The sequence below is a fragment of the Chionomys nivalis genome, chromosome 16, assembly GCF_950005125.1.
Source record: "Chionomys nivalis chromosome 16, mChiNiv1.1, whole genome shotgun sequence".
Classification (NCBI taxonomy): domain Eukaryota; kingdom Metazoa; phylum Chordata; class Mammalia; order Rodentia; family Cricetidae; genus Chionomys; species Chionomys nivalis.
The window spans coordinates 47,638,927-47,665,255 of NC_080101.1; the positions used below are offsets into that span (position 1 = coordinate 47,638,927).

A 26,329-nucleotide genomic window follows, 5' to 3' on the forward strand; every position below is an offset into this window, starting at 1 on the left:
TGGCCATCTCTGTAGCACAACAGAGGCACCTTTCACTTTTCTTAAAACAGCCTCACTTCCCCATTAGAAAGCATTGCCCATCTAAACTTGATAAGCTGAACAGGCAAGCTCAGAGCAAAATACTGCCCTGGAGATCTCCCTGAGCCTTGTTTCTGCGCATAGGAATAGTGATGTCTAGAGAGAAAGGGGGAGCTGTGTGTGTGTGTGTGTGTGTGTGTGTGTGTACAGGCTACGCTGTTATACTGGCCTTTCTTACCCTTATCACCACTCTCCCTACTTAACAGTAAAATTTTTAATTTATTTTTTTGTTTTGTTTTGTTTGTTTTTGTTTTTGTTGTTTTGTTTTGATTTGATTTTTGTTTTTTGAGACAGGGTTTCTCTGTAGCTTTGGAGGCTGTTCTGGAACTAGCTCACGTAGACCAGGCTGGCCTTGAACTCACAGAGATCCGCTTGTCTCTGCCACCTGAGTGCTGGGATTAAAGACACATGCCACCCACCACCACCCAACTTTTCACTTCTTAAAATAGACAAATCTCACCTTAATTATAAAAGTGGGGCAGGGACAGCAGAATAATAAAGTAGGGGAAATCAAAGCTTGTCAGGGAAAATATGCAAAGTCATAAAGACATTTCAATGAACTGAGTTAATAAAAGAAAAGCTAAGGTGATTTCTGTGCTTTTGGTGTTTTAGGCCGGACCAGACGATATCAGGAACTTCGACACAGTCTTCACGGAAGAGGCGGTCCCCTATTCTGTGTGCGTGTCCTCTGACTACTCTATAGTGAATGCCAGTGTTCTGGAGGCAGACGATGCATTTGTTGGTTTTTCTTACGCCCCTCCTTCAGAAGACTTGTTTTTGTGAACAGTCTGACGTTCAGAAACCATTGGGCAAATTCAAGCCTGTGGAGGAGACGGAAACGATGATTTGTGTGAATATACTCAACCATGTATAACAGTGCCTCATTTTTACATGTAATGTTGAAAACTATGAAATACGTATTTTCTGCTGTAAGCAAGAAATAGGGCATTTCAAAGAGCTGAGTTTTGAACTGATTTGTATTCTTGTTTATTAAGCTTATTTTTAAAACTTTAAAGCTATTATTCTTAGCATTAACCTATTTTTAAAGATGACTTTTTGCTATTGACTGTTTTTTCCCTGTTAAGTTTACACTAACACATCCAAGATAGACTGTTGTTAATAGTCTGTTACAGCTAAGATAAGATGCATTCATATCTTTATACTTCTATGACTTTTATCATAGCAGAACTATGCAAATGGTACATGGGAGTTTAAGATGACGTCACTGTTTAAAATTTGCTTCTTGATGAGAGTCGGATGCAAAGGCAGGTTGATGGCTACTCACGTGCAGCCCCTGTAAGGCAAAACAAAAAGAGATCTTTGCTTTTGAAATGCTCCGTTCTCACCCATGCATCATGTCTCCTCTCGAGGAGAAGAAAGGATTTGATGGGTTTTCGGAATTCCCAAGGAGATGAGAAGTATAAAAATGCTGCCAGATGTTTTTAGTGGTGCCAAAAATAAATGTCTGTCATATATTTATATTATAAATGTTTTCTATTTATGTTCCTTTTGACTCTTTGAAGGTTTAGTACACTGTTGAGTAGGTCTAAACCTTGGTGTCTGTTTTTGCAAATAGCTGTTTCAAAACTGCCTTCCTAATTGATCAAGTTTTTAAAATGACAGGAAAAAAAGTAGGTTTCTATAATGTTTATCTAATTATGAATTAAAAAAATAAAATATAAAATTCTGGGTCAGTGTAAATGTATGTCACCTACTGCACTGTAACGAAAGGTAACCGTAGTTTAGCAGATACATGTTCAGTACATGTTTAGCAGATACATGTTCAGTGTTACTCGTTTGGTAGTCACAGGGGTCACATACACACGGCCTCATGAATGCTAACAAGAGTATTCTCTACGTCTAAAGTGCACACCTGCCTCTTGTATCCTCATGCATCTTAGAGTACAGAAAGCTGACCTGAAATCACATGTAAAATAGTGTGTGCATCTGCAATGTTAGGTACAGAGAAACTATTTAAAAGGGGGTGCTTAGGGCTGGAGAGATGGCTCAGTGGTTAAGAGCATTGCCTACTCTTCCAAAGGTCCTGAGTTCAATTCCTGGCAACCACATGGTGGCTCACAACCATCTATAGTGAGGTCTGGTGCCCTCTTCTGGCCTGCAGACATACACACAGACAGAATATTGTATACATAATAAATAAATAAATATTTTTTAAAAAGGGGGGTGTGCTTAGCTTGGGATCCCAGTTCCCAGAGGACAGTTTTTTCAGGTCCTTTAGGGAACGGTATCCTGAGCTCAGCTGCTCTACGAACTAACTTCCTTTGCACGTGTTTTCTCGACAAAGATCACAGAAGAGTTTCTCACCAGTACCCGCTTGCTTAGATGTGGTCAGCAGAACTGGGAGAGGCAGTGCTTGGCTTTGGCAGGTGGTGTTTCTAGCAGGACACTGGACCCTCTTTACAGATGAAATGTTCCGTCTACACTGTACATATTTGATTGGGGGCACTTCTGTAAGACTTTACACAGAGTTTTTTGTTGATTATAAATCAAGACAAAAATTGTACATGTATTTTTTTTACTCATATCTCTCAATTAAATTGCCAAAAATTAAAGTGCAATATTGTATTTTTAAGAACAAATTTTAGATTTTTAATGTTTCCTGGATCACAAGAAGTACAGATCTATGTAGTATAATAAAATTATCAGAAAGATTAATGATCAACATCTAATTTCTGTTGTTATTTTAAATTAAAATTAGTAATGGTTACAGTAATCATCACTAAAGTGAATTGTTTTATTTTTTCAGTATTTCTGATTATTTTTTGTTTATTTTCCTTTTATGTACATTGGTGTTTTGCCATGGGTGTCAGGTCCCTTGGAACTGAAGTTACAGACAGTTGTGAGCTCCATGTGGGTGCTGGGAAATGAACCCAGGTCCTTTGGAAGAGTAGTCAGTGCTCTTAACCACTGAGTCATCTCTCTAGCGCCAAAGTGGTTTGTGTGTGTGAGAGAGAGAGAGAGAGAAGAGCTATAAATCTTAGTCAAATTATTTAGGTAGACATGAATTACTGACTTATTTTATAGTGACATATATGGGTCAGGAAACAAAGTTCCAAGTTTCTTTTCTCCCATCCTGTGAGTCTTTTATTAAGTATCTGCCTTTTGAACAGTGACTGTGTTTTGCTAACTACAGAAACAATCTCAAAGGTCTAAATAGGGACTAGTTACAGTCAGAAGTTAACCCAGCTTGCCTGTTTGTTTTTAGGGATGTCTTTCAGTGTAACTCAGCCTGGCCCCAAACTCAGGATCCTCTCTGCTCGGCCTCCTCAAACTGGGATTATGACTTGTTAATTGCAGCATCTTGAAGTAAGAATTTGTTCTTTTAGGCACTGGCCTCTAAAGGTAACTTTTACTTCCTTGTTTTGTTGCAGATTATTCTCCTGAGGGCAGTCAAGGTTTGTTGCTAGGTGGAGGCCTCTTCATAGTTTGGGGTCTCCCTGCTGGAGCCTGGCGAGGTAGGAGAGGCTCTTAGTTTCCTTCGGGGCAATCGCCTTTACTTCTCCAGAGTCCCTCCTCCGGTGTTTTCCTAGGGAATTTGTTGTACCCATGAGTTTTGAAAACACAGTGATATGAAACCGAATCATGAGTTTCTGGGGTCTGAGTGTCTTGAAACAAGTCACGTGGTGTCAAAGGAATTAACAGGCAAAAGAGTGGTAACACCTGGGATATGTATAAGACTATTAGGCGGGGCTAGAGGGCAGAGTGCGAAGTGAAGAGCACTTGCTGTTCCTGCAGAGGTCCTCCTAGGTTGGTTCCCAGTACTACCTGGTGACTCGAAATAGCTTGGCTCCAGTCCTAGGGACTCCGACCCCCTCTGGTCTCCTCGGGCACCAGGCACGCACGTGGTGCACATCCTCACATGTACACACAAAATACAAGTAAATCTTTCAAATTTTAAAAAGTATATAGGTTCGGCAGGCGGATCTCTGTGAGTTCGAGACCAGCCTGGTCTACAAGAGCTAGTTCCAGGACAGGCTCCAAAACCACAGAGAAACCCTGTCTCGAAAAACCAAAAAAAAAAAAAAAAAAGTATATAGGTTCTTTCCTACTTTTCATATTTATTAAAATGATACTAAGTGTTCTTCACTTCGCTGATGGAATTCCAGTTGGAGGTCGACCTCATTTATGTCGCATGTTTCTAGTCGCGTGACAGATTAACTGTCCGTTCGCCGTCTTTGAGACACATTCCTTAGTGGGTAACAGAATGCATGCAGATAACTTTTCGGGGTGGGCAGGGTAGCTCAGCAGGGAAGGACACTTGCCACCAAGGCTGATGACCTCGCTTCCGCCAATGAAAAGCACAGAGTGGGAGAGAACCATCTTCCGTAAGTTGTCCGCCGACCGCCAGGTACACCGCATACACAGATGTAAATCTTGAAAACGTTTTTCGATTCTATAATGTTCGGTTATACAAGCAAATGAACTAAGAAAGGAAAACGCTGCACTGTCTTCAAATACAATTTTTAAAAATTTGATCAAATTGCGGCAGTAGAGAATAATTTTAACACTACACAAAAAAAAAAGCAAAGATATTGAGAGTCATTCTACAGCAGTGAAGTGCTCAAAGAACCCTACAGTCAAAAAAGTAACTACCTTTTACATGTGGTTGGTTACAGGATGAATGTTAAGGCAGTAAGGTAAGCCCTCTTTAGCCCTGCCCACCAGAACCACATGTTTGACGATTTCACAAATCCTCTCTGTACTCCAAAGAGATATCTAAGTTTTTTATCATAATTTCTCCCTTGCCAGAATATGCATCTCATAGGTTCATTGTTTCTCACACCCACTGTACTCTGAGCAATTAATAAAGAGAGGTATTTGGTATTTTTACTTTAGTTTTGGTTAAATATTTGTGGGAACGTCTACAAAGAGTTGTCAATATTTAAATGTTTTTGTTTTAATAGTTAACCCATGGAATGCAGAAGGTTGAAATGCAGTACCACAGACCACACAAATGGCCAATTGGAATCACTGTTGGTCTTTTTCAGTTCTTTTTAGATAGTAAATACAGCCTTGCTGTTAGGTTTTTCTGTGATCCAATGGTAGCAGTGAGTCACTCAAAAATCCCAGCTTATGGGCTAGCAAGTTAGTTCAGCAATAATAATGCTAGCCACCATGCCTGATGAGCTGAGTTTGAGACCCAGGACCTACATGATGAAAGGAAAGAGAACTGACACCTCCAAGTTACCCTGTGACATCCACGTGTGCTCTGGCATGAACACATATACACAGTAAATGTCATATTTTTTTAGTTACAGCATATGATCTGTAGGTATTGATTAGTGGTAGAATGCTTGCCTCGTATCCCCAAGGTCCTGGGTTCGGTTCCAAACATGTATGTATACATATATGCACATATTAGTTTACTGTGTTAATGATCTGTTGATGTCGATCACTAATACTTGTTTATCTATTAACTTTAAAGGCATTTTTAAATGTTTCTGTATATATACACCACATGCATGCAGGTGTTATCAGAGATCAGAAGAGGGGTCAGGTCTCCTGAGACTGGAGGTACAGGCACTTGTGAAGGATCTGACATGGGGTACTAAACTCTAGTTTTCTGGAAGAGCACTGCTCTCAACTACTGAGCCATCTCTCCAGCCCTGATTGTTAATCTTAATTGAGAACATTAGCTCAAATACAAAAGAAAAAGAATCTGAGGTACTTTCTGATGAATGGGCCAGTAGCTGGATGATTTCACCAGTTACCTGGATTTTTTTAAATTTATATTGATTCCTTCAGAATTTCATACATGTGTAGAATGTATTTTGACCTTATCCATACCCAACACTGACATCCTCCCTCCCCCAAACTTGACCACAACACACATGTTCCTCTCCCAACTTCACGTCTTTTCTTAACCCACCAAGTCCAGTTGATAGAACTAATACATAATGTCTGCTTTTTGGTGCAGTCGATTGGTCTTTTGATCGAGACTGTTAATATTCAGTTACTTCTAATCCCTGACATGTTGATTTCGTGGTGTTTGGTGTTTTTCCTCTTCTCACTTAAGTATTATTCTAACATGGGTTGTCTTTCCTGGGACTACCGAGGCGGATTCATTTTTCTTTTTGGTCAGGAAGATTTTGTGATGTATTTTTTGCTGAGCTGGATTAGTGGACATTCAGTTCCTTTAGCCTATTTTTATCATGGGAAATTTTTGGTTTTTCTTCAATTATGAGAAACAGCATTGCTAAATATATATGTATCAGTTACTTTTCTGTTTCTGTAATACAGCACCATGACCAAAGACTACTTGCAGAAAAATTTATGTTGGCTTAACATTCCAGAGGGAGGGTCAGTCATGGTGGGGGAGGCAGGGAAGTAGGAGCGGGAAGCTGGCTGGGCACATTTTTAGCTGCACACAGGAAGTAGAGAGGGAACTGGATGTGGCACAAACCCTCAAAGCTCACACTCGATGATGTACTTCCTCCAGCAGGGCTACATATCCTCAACATTCTACAACCTCACCAGAGAACTCCATATGGAGACCAGGTATCCAAATACATGAGCCTGTGGGGGCCACCACAGTACAGTAGTCTGGCTGACAGTTGTCATTCAGAACTTGAAGTGCATCTGTCTGTCCAGGCCCTCTTGGTTTTTAAAGTTTACTTGAATAATCTTCTGATGTGCCTACCTATATATGTTATAGGCTTAGCGTTTCTCTCTTGGTACGTTTTATATGTTAGTTCTTTTCATTCAGTGTTTTAATTTGAGGAGAGGAGGTTTCATATATTGTTTGGGTGCCCTAAGTCCCTCCTGTAGCTGAACTGGCATTTTCCTAATACTGGGCTGTTTTGATTTTTTTGAAAAATTTTTTGTACTTTGAGACTGAGGTGGTTCTTTTATACCTATAACCATAGATTTGGTCTTTCCGAACGTCATATATATCTTGAAATTCCCACTGGTAACCTTTTTTCTATTTTATCTTTGTCTTTGTCGGATTGTCCTGGTTCTTCCCTCTTGTCTTCAAGCTCGGGTATCCCTTTGAGCTGTCCAGTCTATTGCTGAGACTTTCCACATAAGTTTTTATTTCAATTGCTGTTTTTTTAATTTCCAACAGTTCAGATAAGTTCCTCTTTGTTTAATTTGTCTTTCATATTACCCACTGCCTTTCTTACTTCATTCAGATATGGTGTCTTTGAACATATTTATAATTGTTGGAGATGTTTCTGTCCTACCAGATCCCACAGCCATATAGTCCCAAATAAACACACAGAGGTCTACATTAGTTATAAACTGATTGGCCTATTAGCTCAGACTTCCTCTTAAACGCTTATAACTTATATTAGCCCATAATTCTTGTCTATGTTAGCCACGTGGCTTGGTACCTTTTTTGGTGAGGCAGTCACATCTTGGTTCCTCTAAGGCTGGGTCACAACTGCAGACTATTTCCTCTTCCCAGAATTCTCCTGTTCTCATTGTCCCGCCTCTACTTCCTGCCCGGTCACCACACCTATACTTCCTGTCTGGCTACTGACCAATCGGCATTTTATTAAAAATAATACAAGTGGCAGGATAAAAGATCATGTCCCATAGCATATAATTGTATTTGCGTTCTCTGGGATTTCGTCTAACTCGGTCTCACTAGATGCCATAAGCTTTATGTGCATGCGTGCAAGATTAAGTGACTGTATATGCCCTACGTAGGTGCAGTGGCCTGCAGAGGCTAGATAAGGGTTGGGATTCATCATGAATGCTACAAACCAAGGCTGTGTTCTCTGCAAGAGCAGTAAACACTCTTAACTGCTGAGCCTTGTCCCCAGATTGATGATCAGGTAGGAATGAAATATGGTAGAATTGAGTTCAAAAAATAATTCCTTAGTCTTGGTGATCTAAGTACGTGATATAAGCTCTGTATTATTCCCTGAGTAGTCACGACCGCTGTTTATTCCCGCTGTGCAATGTCACACTAGTCAGTAAACAGCACTGCCCCTGACTGTAGGAACTTGGAGGATAAACAACAAGGATGGTATGGAGTAGACTCAGACGTTAGTTAGTAAGAGTGAACGAGAAGTGGGATGGATAAGGACAAAGATTAAATATTTAATTTGAAGGGGGAAAAAAAAAGTCCTGATAGGTAAAATAGCTGGGGAGGGAAAAGGGATACTGTTAGGGTCAAAGTAAATGTGCTGGTGCATGATGTGAGTATGTGTGGCATGCCGTTTGGTTTAATCTTAATAAAAACCTCTCCGCAGAGAACGCCAATCAAACCAGATTAGACCGAATTAAAATGCCCGTGTTTAATAAATGTAGCACTCTTGGGTGGACCAAGACAGCATGGCAGGAAGATGAGCCCAAAGCAAATCCGAAACCACACGTCCCATTTTCTGGCCAGAACCTAAATAGCCTGGGGGGAGTGGTCCTGACCCTCCCCTGGGGGAGAGGTCAGCGCTTGGCAGGCTGGGAGTTGGAGTCCGGACTGGGGCAACGCCCAGGCCAAGGGCTTCCAATCATCCCACACTTCTTGGATAAAAGGGTGTTGGAGGACTGAGGTGATGCCCCCAACTTAATATTTCTTTTAAACTTTTTTAAAGATTTATTATGTATGCAGTGTTCTGCCTGTATTCTGCCTGCAGGCCAGAAGAGGGCACCAGATCGCATTACAGATGGTTGTGAGCCACCATGTGGTTGCTGGGAATTAAACTCAGGTCCTCTGGAAGAGCAGTCAGTGCTCTTAACCTCTGAGCCATCTCTCCAGCCCCCCCCCACACACACACTTAATATTATAATTACGTTATTTAGTTATTTATTTCCTCCTGAGTGAAACCTTTTCCCTGGTTTGCTATGTCAAGTAGTACACTTGAGCACCATTTTTAGTGGTTTTGTTGTTTGGTAAAAACTTTTTTTTTGTTTGTTTGTTTGTTTGTTTGTTTTTCGAGACAGGGTTTCTCCGTGGTTTTGGAGCCTGTCCTGGAACTAGCTCTTGTAGACCAGGCTGGTCTCGAACTCACAGAGAACCGCCTGCCTCTGCCTCCCGAGTGCTGGGATTAAAGGCGTGTGCCACCACCGCCCGGCAATTTGGTAAAAACTTTTATTGACCTTTAATTCTCATACTATACAACTCATCTGTTTAGGAATGCACTATTAGCTGGATATAGTGAAATATATCTATAGGCCTGCACTTGGAAGCTGAGGCAAAATTGTGAGTTAAAGCTTGCCTATGCAAAAAGGCCCAAGACAACAAAGACTGTATGATTCCATTTTTGAGTTCTGGTTATTGACAGGCACTTGGGAAAAAGCTAAATGTCTACGGAGTTTGGGAAAGATGAGTGTCGTAGTTTCGCAACAGTGTGAACTTAATACCAACTCAGCTTCCACTCAAGAATGGCTAAAATGGTGCATTCCGTTATTGTGTATTTTACCACAATTTTAGGGAGAAAAAAAATCCCCTACCCAGTATCAGTCACTTTCTCTTCCGCTCCAAGTCTTAGGTAATCATAAATTTAAGTACATGTTTGCCTATCCTGGATCATACAACACGTGACGTTTGTGTCTTTCATCTTGCCCAGGGCACTCAAGAGCCATCCATATGGTGCGAGCACTTCTCTTTTTAATCTGAAGACTATTGTGTTGTCGTGTGCTGCTATACCACGGCTGTTTCACACTAAGGCGTTCCCGTCAGGACAGTTAGGAGCCGTAGCTTGAGCTTACGTGTGCAAGCGTTTCTGTGGACACATGTTTTCAGTTCTCTTGGAATTAGCCCTGTGAGAGTCTACCTCCGTGTTTCCAAAGTTTACAATGCTATTTCGCATCCCCACCAGCAGAATGTGATCTTTTGTTTTTTACCACAGACATCAAACGTCCTTGTATTAACTGCACTGAAGTGGTGCGGGTGGGACTGGTTGCCCTGGTGACGGAGGGCGGAGTTCCCGGCAGACTCCGCCCCCGCCAACGGTCGGTGCGGGGGGGGGGGGGGGGGGGGTGCGCGTGCGCAGGAGACCGGCTGCAGCCCGCGCGGGTCCTGCGGCTCAGGTGGGTCACGTTCCAGAGGTGGCCGGAGTGGCCGGGCTCTCGGGGACCGGGGTCTCCTGAGGGGCTGCACGACCCGCGAGCCTTGGTCTCCTCAGCCCTGACAGGAGGGAAGACAGACCTGTTATTGTCCCCGTCGCCCCGCTCTGTGCCCTTTTCTCCTCATAATTCCCTACTTGTAAACGCGTCCATTCCCAAGACACGAGTGCATGTGAGTGTGAGTTGTTTGTGTTTTGTTTTTCTCTGGGTAGCAGTGGCTGTCCTGGAACTCACTCTGTAGACCGGGTTAGCCTTGAACTCAGAGATGGACCGGCCTGACTGCCCGCTGGGATAAAGGCGAGCGAGCGCCACTGTGACCGGCAACACTTCTCAGATGACAGTTGAGCTCTGTGTCCATCTTATGAAGCCCCTCAACGCCAGATCCAATTTCTCGTCGCCCCGATTCTTACCTGGCTGGCTGCTGCTTGAAAACTCCCTTGTTTTGTTTTTTTTGTTTGTTTGTTTGTTTGTTTGTTTGTTTGTTTGTTTTTCGAGACAGGGTTTCTTTGTAGCTTTGGAGCCTGTCCTGGAACTAGCTCTGTAGACCAGGCTGGCCTCGAACTCACAGAGATCTGCCTGCCTCTGCCTCCCAAGTGCTGGGATTAAAGGCCTGCGCCACCACTGCCCTGCGAAAACCCTCTTATTTGGAGGTGCTGGGATGGAACCTAGCCTTGGGCATCGCAACCCTTGATTTTAAATCAGGGTTTTGCTAAGCAACTCAGACTACCCAAGAGCTCATACATAGCCTGAGGCTACCGAGACTAGCTTTGAACTGTATGTCCAGCTTCCTGAATGTGTACAGCCACGACCTGGCCTTGATTTAATAGTTTCCTCTCTGTTTTACAGGTTGGTCATGAGGTCCAGAACAAAGTCTTTAAAATTCTAGAATTCGCTGGGCAGTAGTGGTGTAGGCCTTTATCCCAGCACTCACTTAGGAGACAGAGGCAGGTGGATCTCCATGAGTTCAAGGCTAGCCTGGTTTACAGAGTGAGTTTCAGGACAGCCAGGGCTACACAGAGAAACCCTGTCTCGAGAAACAAACAAGTAAAATTCTAGAATTCATCTCCTCCAATCCATTTTGTTCCAAATATCCTGGACTGGTCCATCCATCTTTTAGAAATACAACACTAGGGGCTGGAGAGATGGCTCAGTGGTTAAGAGCATTGCCTGCTCTTCCAAAGGTCCTGAGTTCAATTCCCAGCAACCACATAGTGGCTCACAACCATCTGTAATGGGGTCTAGTGTCCTCTTCTGACATGCAGGCATACACACAGACAGAATTAAAAAAAAGAAATACAACACTAGTTGAAAATTGATTATTGCCTGTTTGTTGTTTCAAAGTATTCTCCAAACAGGCAACAGGAAGGAAGAAGCTAATTTCCAAAATTTCAAAAGTATTCTGAACTTCAGGTTTCTTTGTTTGTTTTGATGGTTCTAGGATTGAACCCAGCTTTGTGTGTGCTAGGCAAACACTCCAGGACAGCAGTTTGTATTTATGGTCTCAGAGGAACTCGCTTTATCCCTTCAAAGTAGAGTACATAACTGTTTTGTTAGCCTGCTATCATCAACCATGACCCATACATGAGGATGGCCAGATTTTGTGAAGTATTTCCCTTACCATGTTCTGTGGTCACATGCACGTTTACATTCAAGTGTAGGAGATCAAAGGACAGCTTGCTAAAGCTGGTTCCCTCCTTCTACCATGTGGGTCCCAGGGATCAGACTCACTCATCAGACTTAGCTCAAGCTTCTTTACCCAATGGGTCACCCCATATTGAATTTATGACACAATTTATATCCCATTCATCCTTCAGCTGTGCTCAAATGGGATGATCATCATCTAAAATTATTTGTTTCAATTTTCATTTTTTGGAGTGCTTGAGCTAAAAAGACATTGGAGTATCCTGTTAAGTTTGTGGTCTTTTAACTTACCTCATAACTAAATATTGATTAAACTGTTACTTGGGGATGGAAGTAGGACTCAGTGGTACATAGTGGTACATGCTTGCTTATGTGGGGTCTGAGTTTAGTTGAAAGGTTTTGTTTCTCCTTCAAGTGGAAGGGTTTAGAGCTGGAAGGTTTGCCTAGTTGTATTCTCAACTTTAAGTTTTAATTTGTGAGTTTATAGAGGTCTTCAAAAGTAAGCTTTACTTTGTTTCTAGGTTTCCTCATTCTTTATATGGGCTTCATCACTTGTAATCCCTTCCAGCTGTGGTTAACTCGCTAAAAACAGAGGAATATCAACAAGGAGACAATGGCAAATCTACAAATGAAAGAGGCAGCCCTCGTCTATCTTGACAGAAGTGGGGGCCTTCAAAAGTTTATGGATGACTGCAAGTCCTATGATGGTATGTCAGCAAAGGTGGCTGTCAAGAACCTTCGACAAGTTCCCACACACACCTGTCCTGACTTTCACATTTGTATCTTCACAGATTCAAAACAAAGCTATGCTGTTTATCGGTTCAATGTTTTAGTAAACCCCTCTGATGTTGTCGAATTAGATGCTGAACTTGGAAATCACATTTTACACCATCCCTTAAAAGCTGCTCAAGTTTTTCAATCAGTAAGTTAAGGAAGAAATAATTCTCACATCCAATAGAAATTTTGGTAACTTGTTTGCTCGTTTGAAATCACAGGTCTGCTTCGTTGCTGTCAAGACTCTCTCATTAATTGGACAGTTACAAACTGAAACTCAAGTAAGTTTTAATTAACTTGAAGTTTTGGAAACTCGGGTGCGGATTTTCAAAATAACATATAAATTAATGTTTTCACAAATTTATTTCACATTTCTGTGGCTGGAAATGGCTCAGCAGTTAAGAGCACTGGCTGCTCTTCCTAAGGTCCTGAATTCAATTCCCAGCACCACATGGTGACTCACAGTCATCTGTAATAGGATCAGATGCCCACTTCTGGCCTGCAAAGCACTTATACATAAAATATATATAAGTAAATATTTTAAAATCTATTTTCCAAAGTTCAATATACAATTTTCTGTGTCAGATTTTTTCTATTTTTTACATTTATTTGTCATTTTATTTGAGGGATGCTCATGTTTATCCCATCATTAGTGTCTGTGGGTCAGAGAACACTGGAGAGCTATCCAAGTTTGCTCCTTCTACCGCGTGGGCTCAGGGGATGGAGATGAGGTCAGGCTATCAGTTTGCGCAGTAAGAGCTCTCGCTGCTGAGCCATTTCACAGGTCTGTGCATCTGACGTTCATCGCTGTATCACCATATCAGACAGAACTATGAGAAGGAGGAAGATTTGTTTCAGTGCTACCCACGTTCAGGACAGGTCTTCCCACGCTTACCCACCCATGTTCAGGGTAGGTGGCTTCCCATGGTTAATCATCTCCCGATAATACCAGTGTACTCTGTTAATCCCTAGGTGCTACTGAATCCAAGTTGACAGCCAACATTAACCACAAATACCTTAGTATGCTTCATCTTTTCCATATAACCTATCAGTTTTAAGAGTAAACATTTTTATAACCATCTCAAAAGTAGCCAGTAGGGCTGGAGAGATGGCTCAGGGGTTAAGAGCACTGACTGCTCTTCCAGAGGTCCTGAGTTCAATTCCCAGCAACCACATGGTGGCTCACAGCCATCTATAATGAGACCTGGCGCCCCCTTCTGGCTAGCGGGCACACATGGAAGGAATGTTGTACACATGGTAGATAAATAAATAAATATAAAAAAAAAAGTAGCCAGAAATAATACAATGGACCTCCACATACCTGTCCTTCAGACTCAGTGATACATTGTATGTACGTCATCTCTTTTTATCTGGACTATTTTAGAGCATACCCCAGATGTCCTGTATCTCACCCAAACATGCTTCAATGTCAGCTTCTAAAACCTGTTATTTTCTTATGTAACCACAATGGCATCATCACCTTTCTTGGTATCATATCTAGTCCATATTTTAATCTTTCCAATTTTTATCTGAAGAGTTTATTGTTGTTGTTGTTGTTTTGGTTTGGGAGCCCACAAGGCCTGGATGCAGCAGCCCATGCCCTATATCCCCATCACTTAGGAGGTGGAAACAGGAAGTCATCCTTGGCCACACAGAGAATAAAGCCAGACTGTACTTCCTAAAGCCTATCTCAGAAATAAACAAATAAAAAGGCAAAGCAACCTCCCCCAACCCTGAAAAGAAAGACAAATCAGTATCTAAACGAGACTCGCACATTGCAGCGGTTTCTTCTGTACAGCTTTCTGAGCCTTCTTCTGTCTAGTGCTTCCTTTTGTAACACTGACTTTTTAAAAGAAACTGGTTAATTATCCTATAAAATATTATGAATCTGGATCTGTTTAATTACTTTCTTATGATACTTTATGTTATTTCCCAGTGTCATACATACACACATACATACACGTGTATAAAATAAGACATGACTCTGAGGCTTAGGTCTAAATTCAACTCATTTTAACAACATATTACATGGTGCTATGTATTCCATATCTTAAGAACATAATGTATGTTTCAAGGAGTTGTTTGTCCTGGCCGCCCTGCTAGCTTAGCCCCAAAATAACCACACAGAAATTGTATTCATTAAAATACTGCTTGGCCCATTAGCTCTAGTTTCTTATTGGCTAATTCTTACATCTTGATTTAACCCATTTCTATTAATCTGTATATCGCCATGTCGCAGTGGCTTACCGAGAAAGATTCTAACCAGCATCCATCTCAGGCAGAGGACCCATGCCTTCTCTCTCCTGAGTCTGCCTTTCTTCCTCCCAGCATTCAGTTCTGTCTTCCCTGCCTACCTAAGTTCTGCCCTATCAGCTAGGCCAAGGCAGTTTCTCTATTCATTAACCAATGAAAGCAACACACAGACAGAAGGACCTCCCACATCAAATGGATACCATTTTAGTGATGTCACAGTTGATCAGTGGTTCAGATGTTACTGTTATGATCCCACCGTTATAAAACTTCTTAGCAACTTTCACCTGATGGCTTTTAAATACTGGAACCTATTGTTTTGTTAGCAGTTGTATTTTTTTTATTTTTCTAATTTTGCTACCCTTTCTGAATTTATTATCTCAAATTATTCTATAAAAGAAACTGTCTGGCCTGGAGATATAGCTGGGTAAGAGAGCATTTGCTTAGCATGGGCAATTTTAGTCTCTAGTGCTGAAAAAAAAATGAAAATTAAAATAAATTATTATTTACCATTATTTATTTGGTTACATGAAATAGAATTTGTTTGGGAAAGGGAGGATAAATATTTTATTATTTTTCTTTTTAAAGTTTTGAAGAGTAATGACTTGAAAGCAGGTAGTAACTGTAATAATGACCAACATTTCTCTTTTTTTTTTCAACAAGAGGAATTGATGGACTCTTTAGTCTGTCTGCAAGTAAAAGCACTTGCCTCCAAGTGACTACCTGAATTCAATACCTAGGACACACATGGTAGAAGGAGAAACTGGTCCCCAGATTGTCTTCTGACCTCCACATGTGTGCTGTGGCATGTGTGTGTGTGTGTGTGTGTGTGTGTGCAATAAGTACAATTTGTTAAAAAAAATTTAAAGAAGATGTCCCAGTGCCATCTCCTGTATTTTCTGTCCCAAACTTGGAATCTCTAATTTCCTACTGAAGAGCTCTGATTCCTTAAGTGAGAATTAATATTTTGAGATCACAATGTGGGCACTAAAGTTCCCAGTGTTATTAGGCTCACATTGTTTTTAGTATACATTTCCAGAGAATGAATACTTTTAAAGGAAAAATGAGTTCATTGTAATACTTTTAACTAAAATGCTATAGGATTTGTATTTTAAACTTCATGTTTTATCTGGTTTAGTATTTGGTACATAGCAACAATAACAAACTGCATAGTAGTCTTACTATATGATAAGGCAAGTCAAATTGGATCGCAAGTTTTATTAATAGCCTTTTTGTGTTCTTATCAGATCAGTATTGTGCTGAAGTTAACACACTTACCAGCCCTGCCAAGTTACAGTCTTGACCTTTGTGAGTTTCCACTTAGTTATACATCTCGGAGATTTTATATGATGCAAGGAATTGTGATTGCAATGACAACTGTAACCAAGTACACACAAGGTGCAAGATTCCTCTGCTCAGATGAAGTCTGCCCTCTTTCCAAAGGTCTGTGTTCAAATGGGAAATGAGAAGCCAAAGTGTTTCCTACCAAACCATTTTAAATTGGTGACTAATCAAAGTGAAATAAACGGAGATATTTTGGTGTCTCCTACCGCTTATATGTTTACTCTGCATAATCTTGAAGCAGTCTTTTCCTGCACTCCACAGTTTAATCAGTGTTATATTATCCTGGAAGAGCGAATGAGAACTGTTTGCTCATGCAGTTCCTGTGTTTGAAATCTAACCTAGTCATCCTTTTTTCTGTGAGACCTTTTTTCTGTGAGACATCTTTCCAACTGACCCTCAAAGTTGGTTGGGTTGGATGCTTCCTCTCTCCTCTCTGAACTCTGCAAACGATGCCATATACTGACATTATGTTTCCCAGCACACACAGAAACTGTGTGTTTAAATGCCCATGTTACTAGTGCCTTAGCACAGTACTTGGAAAGAAACAGCCATGTTGCTAGCACTTGGGAGGCTGAGACGGGGTTCATGTCTTACCAGGGCTACATGGTGACAACCTATCCAAATAAATAAGTAAAGCATGCAATAAACATTAACTGGTAATTTAAATGATTGAAAATAGCTAAACCTGAGAGCAGTGCAGCTCACCACTGTTTTCTTTCAGGATTTCAGTATGTGAGAGTCCATGTGCCTGGTGCTACCGAATCTGCAACAGTAAGAAATGACTTTTTGTGCAGTCTGTGCTCATCGTCACTTCAAGAAGACAGAAAATTTAGAGTACTTGGTGGTAAAAAATTATCATTTTGTGATAATTTTCAAGACAGTCTCTTGTATTTTAATAGGAAACTTAAACTGAATATGTATTCTACTAACAATGTTTTTGTTCTTTACCTTAAGATAAGCAGATAGTTGAAATCATTACCACAAAAGCGCTTCATGCTTTTCAAGGAGATTGTAAAAAACAGCCATTTAGGTTTCAGTCACTCAGTATTTTCCTAAGAGGTATGTAAAATTGTTTGAATTCACAACAATTTGCTATAAAATATGGAATCTTGTTTATGCTCACATATAGTCATATTGACAGTTCAAAAATAGAAAGTCACTTTCTTTTTTCTTTTATTTATTCTTATTTCATACATTACATTCTGACTGCAGCCTCCCCTCCCTAAACTCCTTCCAGTTCCCCTATTTCCCCTACCCCCCACCCAGTTCCACTGCTCCTCTGTTTTCCTTCATAAAAGAGCAGGCCTCCCAGGGGATAGCAACCAAACACAGCATATCAAGGCTGGACAAGGTAACCCAATAGGAGGAAAAGGGTCACAAGAGAAAGCAAAAGAGTCAGAGGCAGCCCCACTCCAGTCAGCACCAGGGTATGCAAAAAAAAAAAAAAAATCCACAAATGCGGTGAGGGCTAGATTTTTCTAGCTGATTGGTAAATAAGGAATAACATGCTTTCTGATGGTAACTTTCTCTTTTACTTCATCTTAAATAATCCTCTCTGAGAATCTCTGTCTACACAGCTACAGTCTTTACAGCTACATGTCTCTCTTTACATACATACATCTCCATGCATGTAGCCTAAATGGTTAGGGTTCTCAGACAGAAAGTAAACAGTCGGCTGAACCTTGAGCTTGTAACATAAACTGAGGCTGGAACTGTGTGCAAAAAGTCAATTGCTGAGAAAATTATGTCTACTAAAGTTGCTTCAAGCTGACCTTGAATTAGCAAACACCTGGGAAAATGACCTTATGTATTTTTCTCTAGGGGCAACCATAGATATTTATCTCCCAGAGCAACCAGTCTTCTTTGAATTTGTTCTATGAAGTCTAAAATTAGCTGTCTTTGTAACCAAGAAAACTATTGTTCTATTGTGGCTTTTTTTTTTTTTTTGAGACAGGGTTTCTCCGTAGCTTTTTGGTTCCTGTCCTGGAACTAGCTCTTGTAGACCAGGCTGGCCTCAAACTCACAGAGATCCACCTGCCTCTGCCTCCCGAGTGCTGGGATTAAAGGCGTGTGCCACCACCGCCCGGCCAAGAAAACTATTGATTTCCTATGTCAGCCTGAATAATGAAAAATATCATAGTGTTATTCATCAGAGTAATACAGATTAAGCAGAAGTCACCTTCCTGACCATTTACAGCTATATGTGCCCAATAGATGGAGCACACACATGAGATAAAGACAAGCAGTGGGAAAACACCCATAGCAGTTCTTAGGGAAGGAAGGAAGAGGCACATGAGAGAAGTTACAGACAGGAGCAGTGGGGCTGCCCACAGAGAGTCACTTGTCTGGTGGGTCGGCCTGTTGAGCACTAGTTGTCACCTGCGGAATACTCCCAGGGCAGCTCTCAGCACCCACGCCAGTCGTCTTTATCAGGAGCTGCCAAGTTCCAGGGTCATGGCCTCTTTATAGTAATGATACCACACTGTTCTATATGTGTGCACTCTGTGTTCCTATTAGAATATGGAGCCAGGTGTGGTAGTGTGTGCTTTTAATCCCATCACTCAAGGGCACTCGTGAGTTCAAGGCAGCCTAATCTACATAGCAAGTTTCAGGCCAGCTAGATCTACACAGTGAGACCCCCCATCTCAAAAGAAATGTATTAAGATATGAACATCATAAAGGAAGAGATTTGGGATTTTGCTGCACATAGTAAATATTTGTTAAAGATGAGAATAACATTCACTTATGACTATTAATTGAGAACTGATGAATAAGTGCAAGGAGCTATGTGTCTGCCATGGAGCAGGACATCACTCACAGGATCATGCACTGGGGGAAGAAGCCTGAGCTGTGACAAAAATGGAGCTTTACCTTTTTCATTAAGCTAAAAATTGAGAAATTAAAAGTATTTGTTTAGAGAGATGACTCTTGTGATTCTGCATCCTTTGTTGTTGTTTTTCAATGTTTGGCTAGCTTGAGATGTTCAGTGCTTGTGTTCAGGTGTGAGAGGAGAGGTAAGGGAGAGAAAGGGTGTGTGTGTGTTGTGTGTGTGTGTGTCTGTGTGTGTAGTATTTGTTCCTGTGACCATGTACATCTCAGCACTGTAGATCCTACAGATCTCTCTCCACCCTGTTCTTGAAACAGGGTCTCTCACAGAATGTGGTGCTCATCCAGTGGGTGAGGCTGGTGGCCCATGAGCTCCAGGAATTGCCTGTCTTCCCACTAGACCACTTAGCACTGAGGTTACAGATGTGGTCAGCCCAATAAAGTGCATGGCAGGCAGTCTGTGCTGCAATGCCCAGCTTATTTACATTCTTTAGCATTTAACCAAAAGATGTTTTATCTTATACAGAATGATATTTTTTCCTCTTGACTGCATTGTAGGTGAATATTTAATTAACCTTGTTTCTGTATCACATGCCTCTTGAAGTTAATTCATATTACTTATAAATGTTAACATACATCAGCAATTAAATGGCCTTTGTTTCCATTATTGGTTCATGGCATATGGATACCATACTGAACAAAAGTAAATACTTCACTACTAACTGGGCTACTGAATGGTCACTGTTTCCAGATGTGTGAGCCATACAATGATATGCAATTTTCATTTAGTAAATGCTGTTTCTTTTGTCTTTAATAACCATAGATGAACTGGTGAATAAAATGAAAATAGGAAATGAATATAAAATTATTGGAATTCCAGTCTGTATCAAAACTTCACAAACTGCTCTCTGTGTAGAAGCAAACAGTATCACTCCTTACACAGCAAAAGGTAAGCTAAAGCATATATGTTAACATACATGTTAAAGTCCATGAATTCAGCAAACAGTGTTGCTTACCTTTGTGCTAGGCCCTTTCCTAAGCAGTAGAAATATGGTAAAACAACATCAGGCTGTCTCCTCCTAATTTATATGGTAGGTGGTCAGACAGGTGGCCACTAAGCCAAGTGCGGGGATGCGCACACATGTAACCCCAGCACTTGAGAGGCTGAGCACAAGCTTAGGCCAGCCGGAGCTGCATAATGAGATGCCGCTCAGCTGGCGTCATATAGCAGGGCTCTACCTCCAAATAAAAGACACAAAACTATCCAGTGGAACAACCCTGCATCCAAGTGTCATTAAGGAAGGAAATAATGTAATTACAGTCTTGATGGAATTGAGGACCTTTCTTGAAATAAATCTTACATTGACTTTTTGGAAGTTAACAGTGAGAAAACTGTTTCTGACATTTTTCTGAGCATGGTAGTGTATACAAATCTAGTGCTTGGTGGGAGAAGCAGGAGGATCATGAGTTGTAAATGGAGACTGTGCATTTGTTTCCTCGCTGTCCAGACCCAAATGATCACACAGAAACTTTATTAATTACAACACTGTTTGGCTGATGGCTCAGGCATATTCCTAGCTAGCTCTTACATCTTAAATTAACCCATTTTTATTAGTCTATGTATTGCCATGTGGCTATGACATTCCCTCATTTTCTACATGTCTTGTTTCCTCAGCGACTGGCTGGCTTTACTCTACTAAGCCATTGGCTTAAACATTGGCTAAAACAGCTTTATTCATCACCCAATAAAAGCAACACACATACAGGACACCCCACATCAATGAGTTCTTGGTCAACCTGGGGTACATGTAGTAAGAAGCAGAAACTCTTTCAGGTTACCAAGAGTTAAGAGATTCATTTCCTCAGTAAGTTCAAAGTAACTGCTGTGGTCTGAAGAAGAGATCAGTAAGCACTGCCTTTTTCTTTCCTGGGTCCTGGAAGAGAACAGATACAGGCAAGGGTACTCAAATATCGCCTTCCTAACTGCCAGTGTCCCTGAACAGCTCCAGCATGATTTAGCATTACCTAACTACAAATGGAGAGCAGCCCTACCTTTCCACAGCTTCATGCTCATAGGAAAGGCTCGTAAATTTGAATAGAGTGGGAAGTTAAGAATCTGCAGTAATAGAAGCCTAACTTGAATTTAAAGGCAACTGAATTCTAGATACTTCAGCTTATCTTGGAGAGAATTCTTAAACAAAAGAAACTCTTGAAGAAAGCAACATAAATCAATAATTTGGTGATCATTTTCAGAACAAAACTGAAATGTAGATAGAAAGTGATTTCCTGTGTTGAATTCTAGGAGTCTACAGATTTAAGCACCCGTGTGTGACAAGAGTTAGCAGGCCTTCCTGTCCATGGCATGTGTGATTAGAGGAGGTCTCTACTGTGAGAGCAGCCCAGGCAGAGAGCAGGGACAGCCATGCCGAGCTTCTCTGTCGTTTACCATCCTCCGGAGCTGGGTAGGATCAGGGTGGAGAAATCTGAGAACGTTGTAGTGTAACATAGCACAGTGTTTTCAAAGTAAGAGAATATAAATCCTTCAGAGCACGGTGCCCCAGTGTCTGTGGGCAGGAGAAACACTGTCAAGGGAGAACGAATGATTTGCCCTAGTTCACAGCCATCCGTGTGGGTGCATGCGAGGACCGACGTGCACGGCCACCAGCCACAACATTGTAAAATTTGACTACGGCACATTAGAAGAACTATATTTTGATATTATTTTTGACAAATGGAATCAAATATCTGTCATTTTTATTTTCTTTCAGTTCCTTCAGGAATTAGTGACAACTTTGGGTGTCTCCTGTCCTTGACTTCTGCTTCATGTTGGAAATTCACGGCAGTACTTGCCAATGTCTTTGCATCACAGATTGTTCCTCCTGGGACTTACAATTTGCTCAAACTCTGTTTGCTGATGAGTCTAGTACAGACAAGCGATGGCAACAGGGACCCACAAGACTGCGTGGATATTTTAATTATAACCAGTGACACTCTGCTTGTAGATAGGTAAGATGTGCGCCAGCAAGCTCTCAAATTATATATTGCTCACAGATTTGTGTAAATTCTTTCTACTGATGTTACTATGATTATTTAGAACTCATCCAAATACTAAAGTGTTTAAATAGTTATTAAGAAAGTTCAAAACTTTTAAAACATGCGTTTAGAACTGAAATATTTGGTTTTAATTTTTTAAGACTCTAACCTCAAAATTCCAACCAAATCAGACCTTTGCAGATGCGTCCCCAGGCTTCCTTGCCCCACACTCTTTAACTCAGGATTTCGCTTTCATCTTCAAATAATCTTCCATCTAGGATTCAGCGCCATTTTCTTATTTTTCTGACAGATTCCATTCAGTGACACAGATTCCCTATATATCGCTCTGATAATTCATTTCAGTCTTTCTTCCATTTCTTATTACCATAAGATAATTTTTCTGCTTCTTTCTTTTCTTTCCTTTTCACTTTCCTTTCCTTTTCTTTTCTTTTTTCTTTTCCAAGACAGAGTTTCTCTGTGTAGCCCTGGCTGTCCTGGAACTCTCACTCTGTAGTCCAGGCTAGCCTCAAACTCATAGAGATTCACCTGTCTCTGCCTCCCAAGTGATGGGATTAAAAGGATGCACCACCACGCCTGTCTAATTTTCTTCTTCTTGAACTTGACATTAACAAGTGTTCTCTTCTGAGTACAGTCATTTTGTTCAATGTGTTTTTAGGATTGATTTGCGTGTATGAGTCAGTAGTTTGTCATTTTTATTGAGAAGTCCATTAATATGAGTATTGCAATGTTTTTATTCTTCTCCTGATGACAGGTTGTGCATGTGTGGCTATTATAAATAAACTTCTGACTATTTTAACTTTTTTGGTGATAGGAATCAACCCCAGGGCTTGGTGTGTAGTAGACAAGCCTTCTACCACTGAGCTGCATGCCCATCCCTGCTGTAACATTTTTGTATAATTTTGTGGAGTGTTTCCTTTTCTTGGATAAAGACCTGGAATAGCATTGCTGGGAAGTAAGGTTGATGCACATTTAATTCTATAACAAACCACCAAATGGTTTTCAAAACTGCTTTGGCCATTTTACATTTCTGCCAACAATGTAAGGATTCTCTTTGTCTCTATCCTTACCAATATTTGGTGTTGTTAGTCTTTTTTATGAGCCCTTGCAGTACAAGTGAAAGGGTACCTCAGGACTCTAACCAGCACTTCTCTAATGTCTACTGAGTTAAGTTGTTCTTCATGTGTTTGCTGACCACTTGCATGTCGTGTTTGTGCTTTCTCACTTTTTAGGTAAGTTGTTTAGATACACTTCTGTGCCATGAGCAGACTGAGATGTCTTCTCCAAAAGCTTACTATTTATGGGTTTCCTGAAACATGTCTGTAATGGGCAGACACTTCAACTTTGAGGAAGTCCAATTTATTTTCTCTTAGGTTTCATGTTTTCTGGGTTCCAATTAGAAAAATTTTTGCCTACCTGAAAGGTCGTGAAAATTTCTTGTTTTCCTTCTAGAAATATAATATTTTGGCTTTTTGTCGGGTCTCTTCTCTATAATGTGTTCATGTTGTGGGAGGAGTGCACATCCCACAGAGCACACGAGGGGGGGGGTCAGAGGGCACGTGGGTCAGAGGTCGACTCTGTGGTGTTATCTCCTTGCGCCATAGCCTGTGTTCCAGGCAAGTGTCTTTACCCACTAAACTGTCCGACTGGCCCTTGAGCTAACATTTGTACATGGTGTAGAGTGTAGTGAAAATTGATGTTTTTCCCATGCAGTCTCATTAGTTAGAAGACTTTCCTTTATTTAATGATTCTGTTACCATGTTTGTCAAACTAAGTGTAAATCTATTTGAACTTAATTTTCTGTTACAATTTCTTTGTCTTATACTTAGGCCAGTAGTACACAGTCCTGATTATTCATTCTTGAAGTCAGGCAAGGCAAAATATCAAGACCTTGTCTCAAAATTATAAGATACTTGCAAGGTAATGGTGACCCAAGCCTTTAATCCCAGCACTCGGGAGGCAGAGGCAGGTGGATCTCTTTGAGTTCAAGACCAGACTGGTCTACAAAGTGAGTTCCAGGACAGCTAGGGCTGTTAAACAGAGAAACCCTGTCTCAAAAAGCCAAAAAAAAAGTTGTATACCACCTCTAAAAATCTTATTTTAAGAGTAGAAATGGGCATTAAATTTGTTTTAAAATTAAAAAATAAAACCTCTCGATGTGATTTAAATATGATCCACAGCTTAGAACCGTTGCTCATTTCAGTTAGAAATGTTCCCAAGTCATCTGTTACATATCCCGACTAATGTTTAGAGCCTTGTGATGCTGCATCCTCTGAACACATGCTCCGGCATCTGCCTGTCTACATCTAGGAACACTACCTGAATCTTTTTGCATTGCATGTCTGTGTCTGTTCATCATAGATGGTTGCATCAAAAAGCTACAGTTTTTGTGGTAAGGATTTTAAAGAAGCCACATTAGACAGGCTTTTCACTGCTGTGGTAAGTACACAAGAAAACCAGTTCTCAAAAGACAAAAGAGTTATTTCTGCTCACAATGTTAGGCTGTCATTTACATGTTCCATGCTGTGGACCGATGGTGAGGCACTACGTGATGGCAGAGAAAACAGCTCAGCTTTCGGCAGACAGGAACTAGAGGAAGAGAGACAGGGAGGGGCCCAAGACATGGCTTATTTTTTCAGGGAATGCCCATAGTGACCCATTTACTTAAGAGGCCCCACCTCCTAAATCTGTCATCATACTGTGAATCTATGGAGGTGAATCCACTGATCAGGTAAGAGCCACCAGGAGCCAACACTTCACTCCAGCCCATAATCTAACCAACCCCAACACATGAGTGCTTAGAGGATGTCTCAGATTCTCCATAACACTAAACTAAGGTGCCGGGCGGTGGTGGCGCATGCCTTTAATCCCAGCACTCGGGAGGCAGAGGTAGGTGGATCGCTGTGAGTTCGAGACCAGCCTGGTCTACAAGAGCTAGTTCCAGGACAGGCTCCAAAAACCACAGAGAAACCCTGTCTCGAAAAACAAAACAAAACAAAACAAAAAACAAACAAAAAAAAAAAACCAACAACAACAACAAAAAAAACCACTAAACTAAGGTAGCATTCCTTTCTCAGAATTTTTATTTGAGAGTTGAAGGCATTGAAGCAGTTTACAGTAATATTAAAAAAATACAAAAAAGATGTAGCAGGAGTTGTCATGGTACAGAAACAGCAGGAAAAGTCAAGATAGGACATTGACAAACCTAAGGGACAAATCTGGAGTATATAAAAGAAAATACTCTATAAAATGACAATCCAGTTCAAATATTGCCTTCCTATAGCTTTCTCTGATCCCTCTCTAAGAGCACATAATACTCCCCTCTAGGCATCCTAAGAAGTTATTTTAGAATTATCCCATTGTAAGTTATTTTTCTAAGTCTCTCTACACCGTAAATTGTCCAGATAAAATACCAGCTTTCATATATGTAATGATAGATAGACATTGTATTGAGTTAAATTTAAACAATGTTTCTGACATGTAATGAATTCTGAAAATCAATTCTTAATTAAGTATCATCAATGGATAATTTGTTTTTCCGTAGACTTTTGAATTATAGCATGAATCTTGTCTCCCGTGGTATACGTCACCCTGTCTCTACTGAAGTTTTTCCTACTGTGTCTAGAAATAAATATGGAACTGGAGCAGTGAGCATTCAAGCCGGCAGTGCTCTGCTAGCTAAGGGTGGGGTCTGCTTCATAGGAGACCTGACATCACATAAGAAAGACAAACTCGAACAGCTTCAGTCAGGTAAACAACCCTTTCTCAGATTATTCTTCCTGTTTAACCTCACCTTATCAGTACCAAGGAATCATTTAACAGATGAGATGGCACCGCACAGGACTTAAGAGATAAAAATTAAAAGGAGAAAAAAAAAAAAAAGCCAGGTGGTGGTGGCGCACACCTTTAATCCCAGCACTCGGGAGGCAGAGGCGGGCGGATCTCTGTGAGTTCAAGGCCAGCCTGGTCTACAGAATGAGTGCCGGGACTGGTTTCATAGCTACTGAGAAACCATGTCTAAAAAAACCAAAAGGGGGGGAATTAGGCCAAATGCCATTCTCACTTCAACTTTAGAAATAAAATAAGAGGGGGCTAGAGAGATGGCTCAGTGGTTAAGAGCATTGTCTGCTCTTCCAAAGGTCCTGAGTTCAATTCCCGGCAACCACATGGTGGCTCACAACCATCTGTAAGGAGGTCTGGTGCCCTCTTCTGGCCTGCAGACATGCACACAGACAGAATATTGTATACCTAATAAATAAATAAATATTAAAAAAAAAAGAAATAAAATAAGAATTTAATTTGCAAATGCATTGTTTTAGCCTTTACTCTG

At 40.8% G+C, this 26,329-nt stretch overlaps 2 protein-coding genes across 4 annotated transcripts in view; both read left to right on the plus strand.

Annotated features, from left to right (window-relative positions):
• Sgk3 (serum/glucocorticoid regulated kinase family member 3) overlaps window positions 1-2,701 on the plus strand; it is a 105,776-nt gene extending 103,075 nt beyond the window's left edge. For all 3 annotated transcript variants that reach the window (XM_057790921.1, XM_057790923.1, XM_057790922.1), the window contains exon 17: window positions 691-2,701. In XM_057790921.1, coding sequence (XP_057646904.1) covers window positions 691-861 — 171 coding nt within the window. In that variant the 3' untranslated portion in view covers window positions 862-2,701. The remainder of the gene's footprint in view (window positions 1-690) is intronic.
• A 9,666-nt stretch (window positions 2,702-12,367) lies between these two features.
• Mcmdc2 (minichromosome maintenance domain containing 2) overlaps window positions 12,368-26,329 on the plus strand; it is a 31,279-nt gene continuing 17,317 nt past the window's right edge. The window contains exons 1-9 of the mRNA XM_057791012.1: window positions 12,368-12,461; window positions 12,546-12,676; window positions 12,750-12,809; window positions 16,026-16,221; window positions 16,844-16,966; window positions 17,077-17,181; window positions 19,772-19,897; window positions 21,717-21,954; window positions 25,544-25,749. Coding sequence (XP_057646995.1) covers window positions 12,368-12,461; window positions 12,546-12,676; window positions 12,750-12,809; window positions 16,026-16,221; window positions 16,844-16,966; window positions 17,077-17,181; window positions 19,772-19,897; window positions 21,717-21,954; window positions 25,544-25,749 — 1,279 coding nt within the window. The remainder of the gene's footprint in view (window positions 12,462-12,545; window positions 12,677-12,749; window positions 12,810-16,025; window positions 16,222-16,843; window positions 16,967-17,076; window positions 17,182-19,771; window positions 19,898-21,716; window positions 21,955-25,543; window positions 25,750-26,329) is intronic.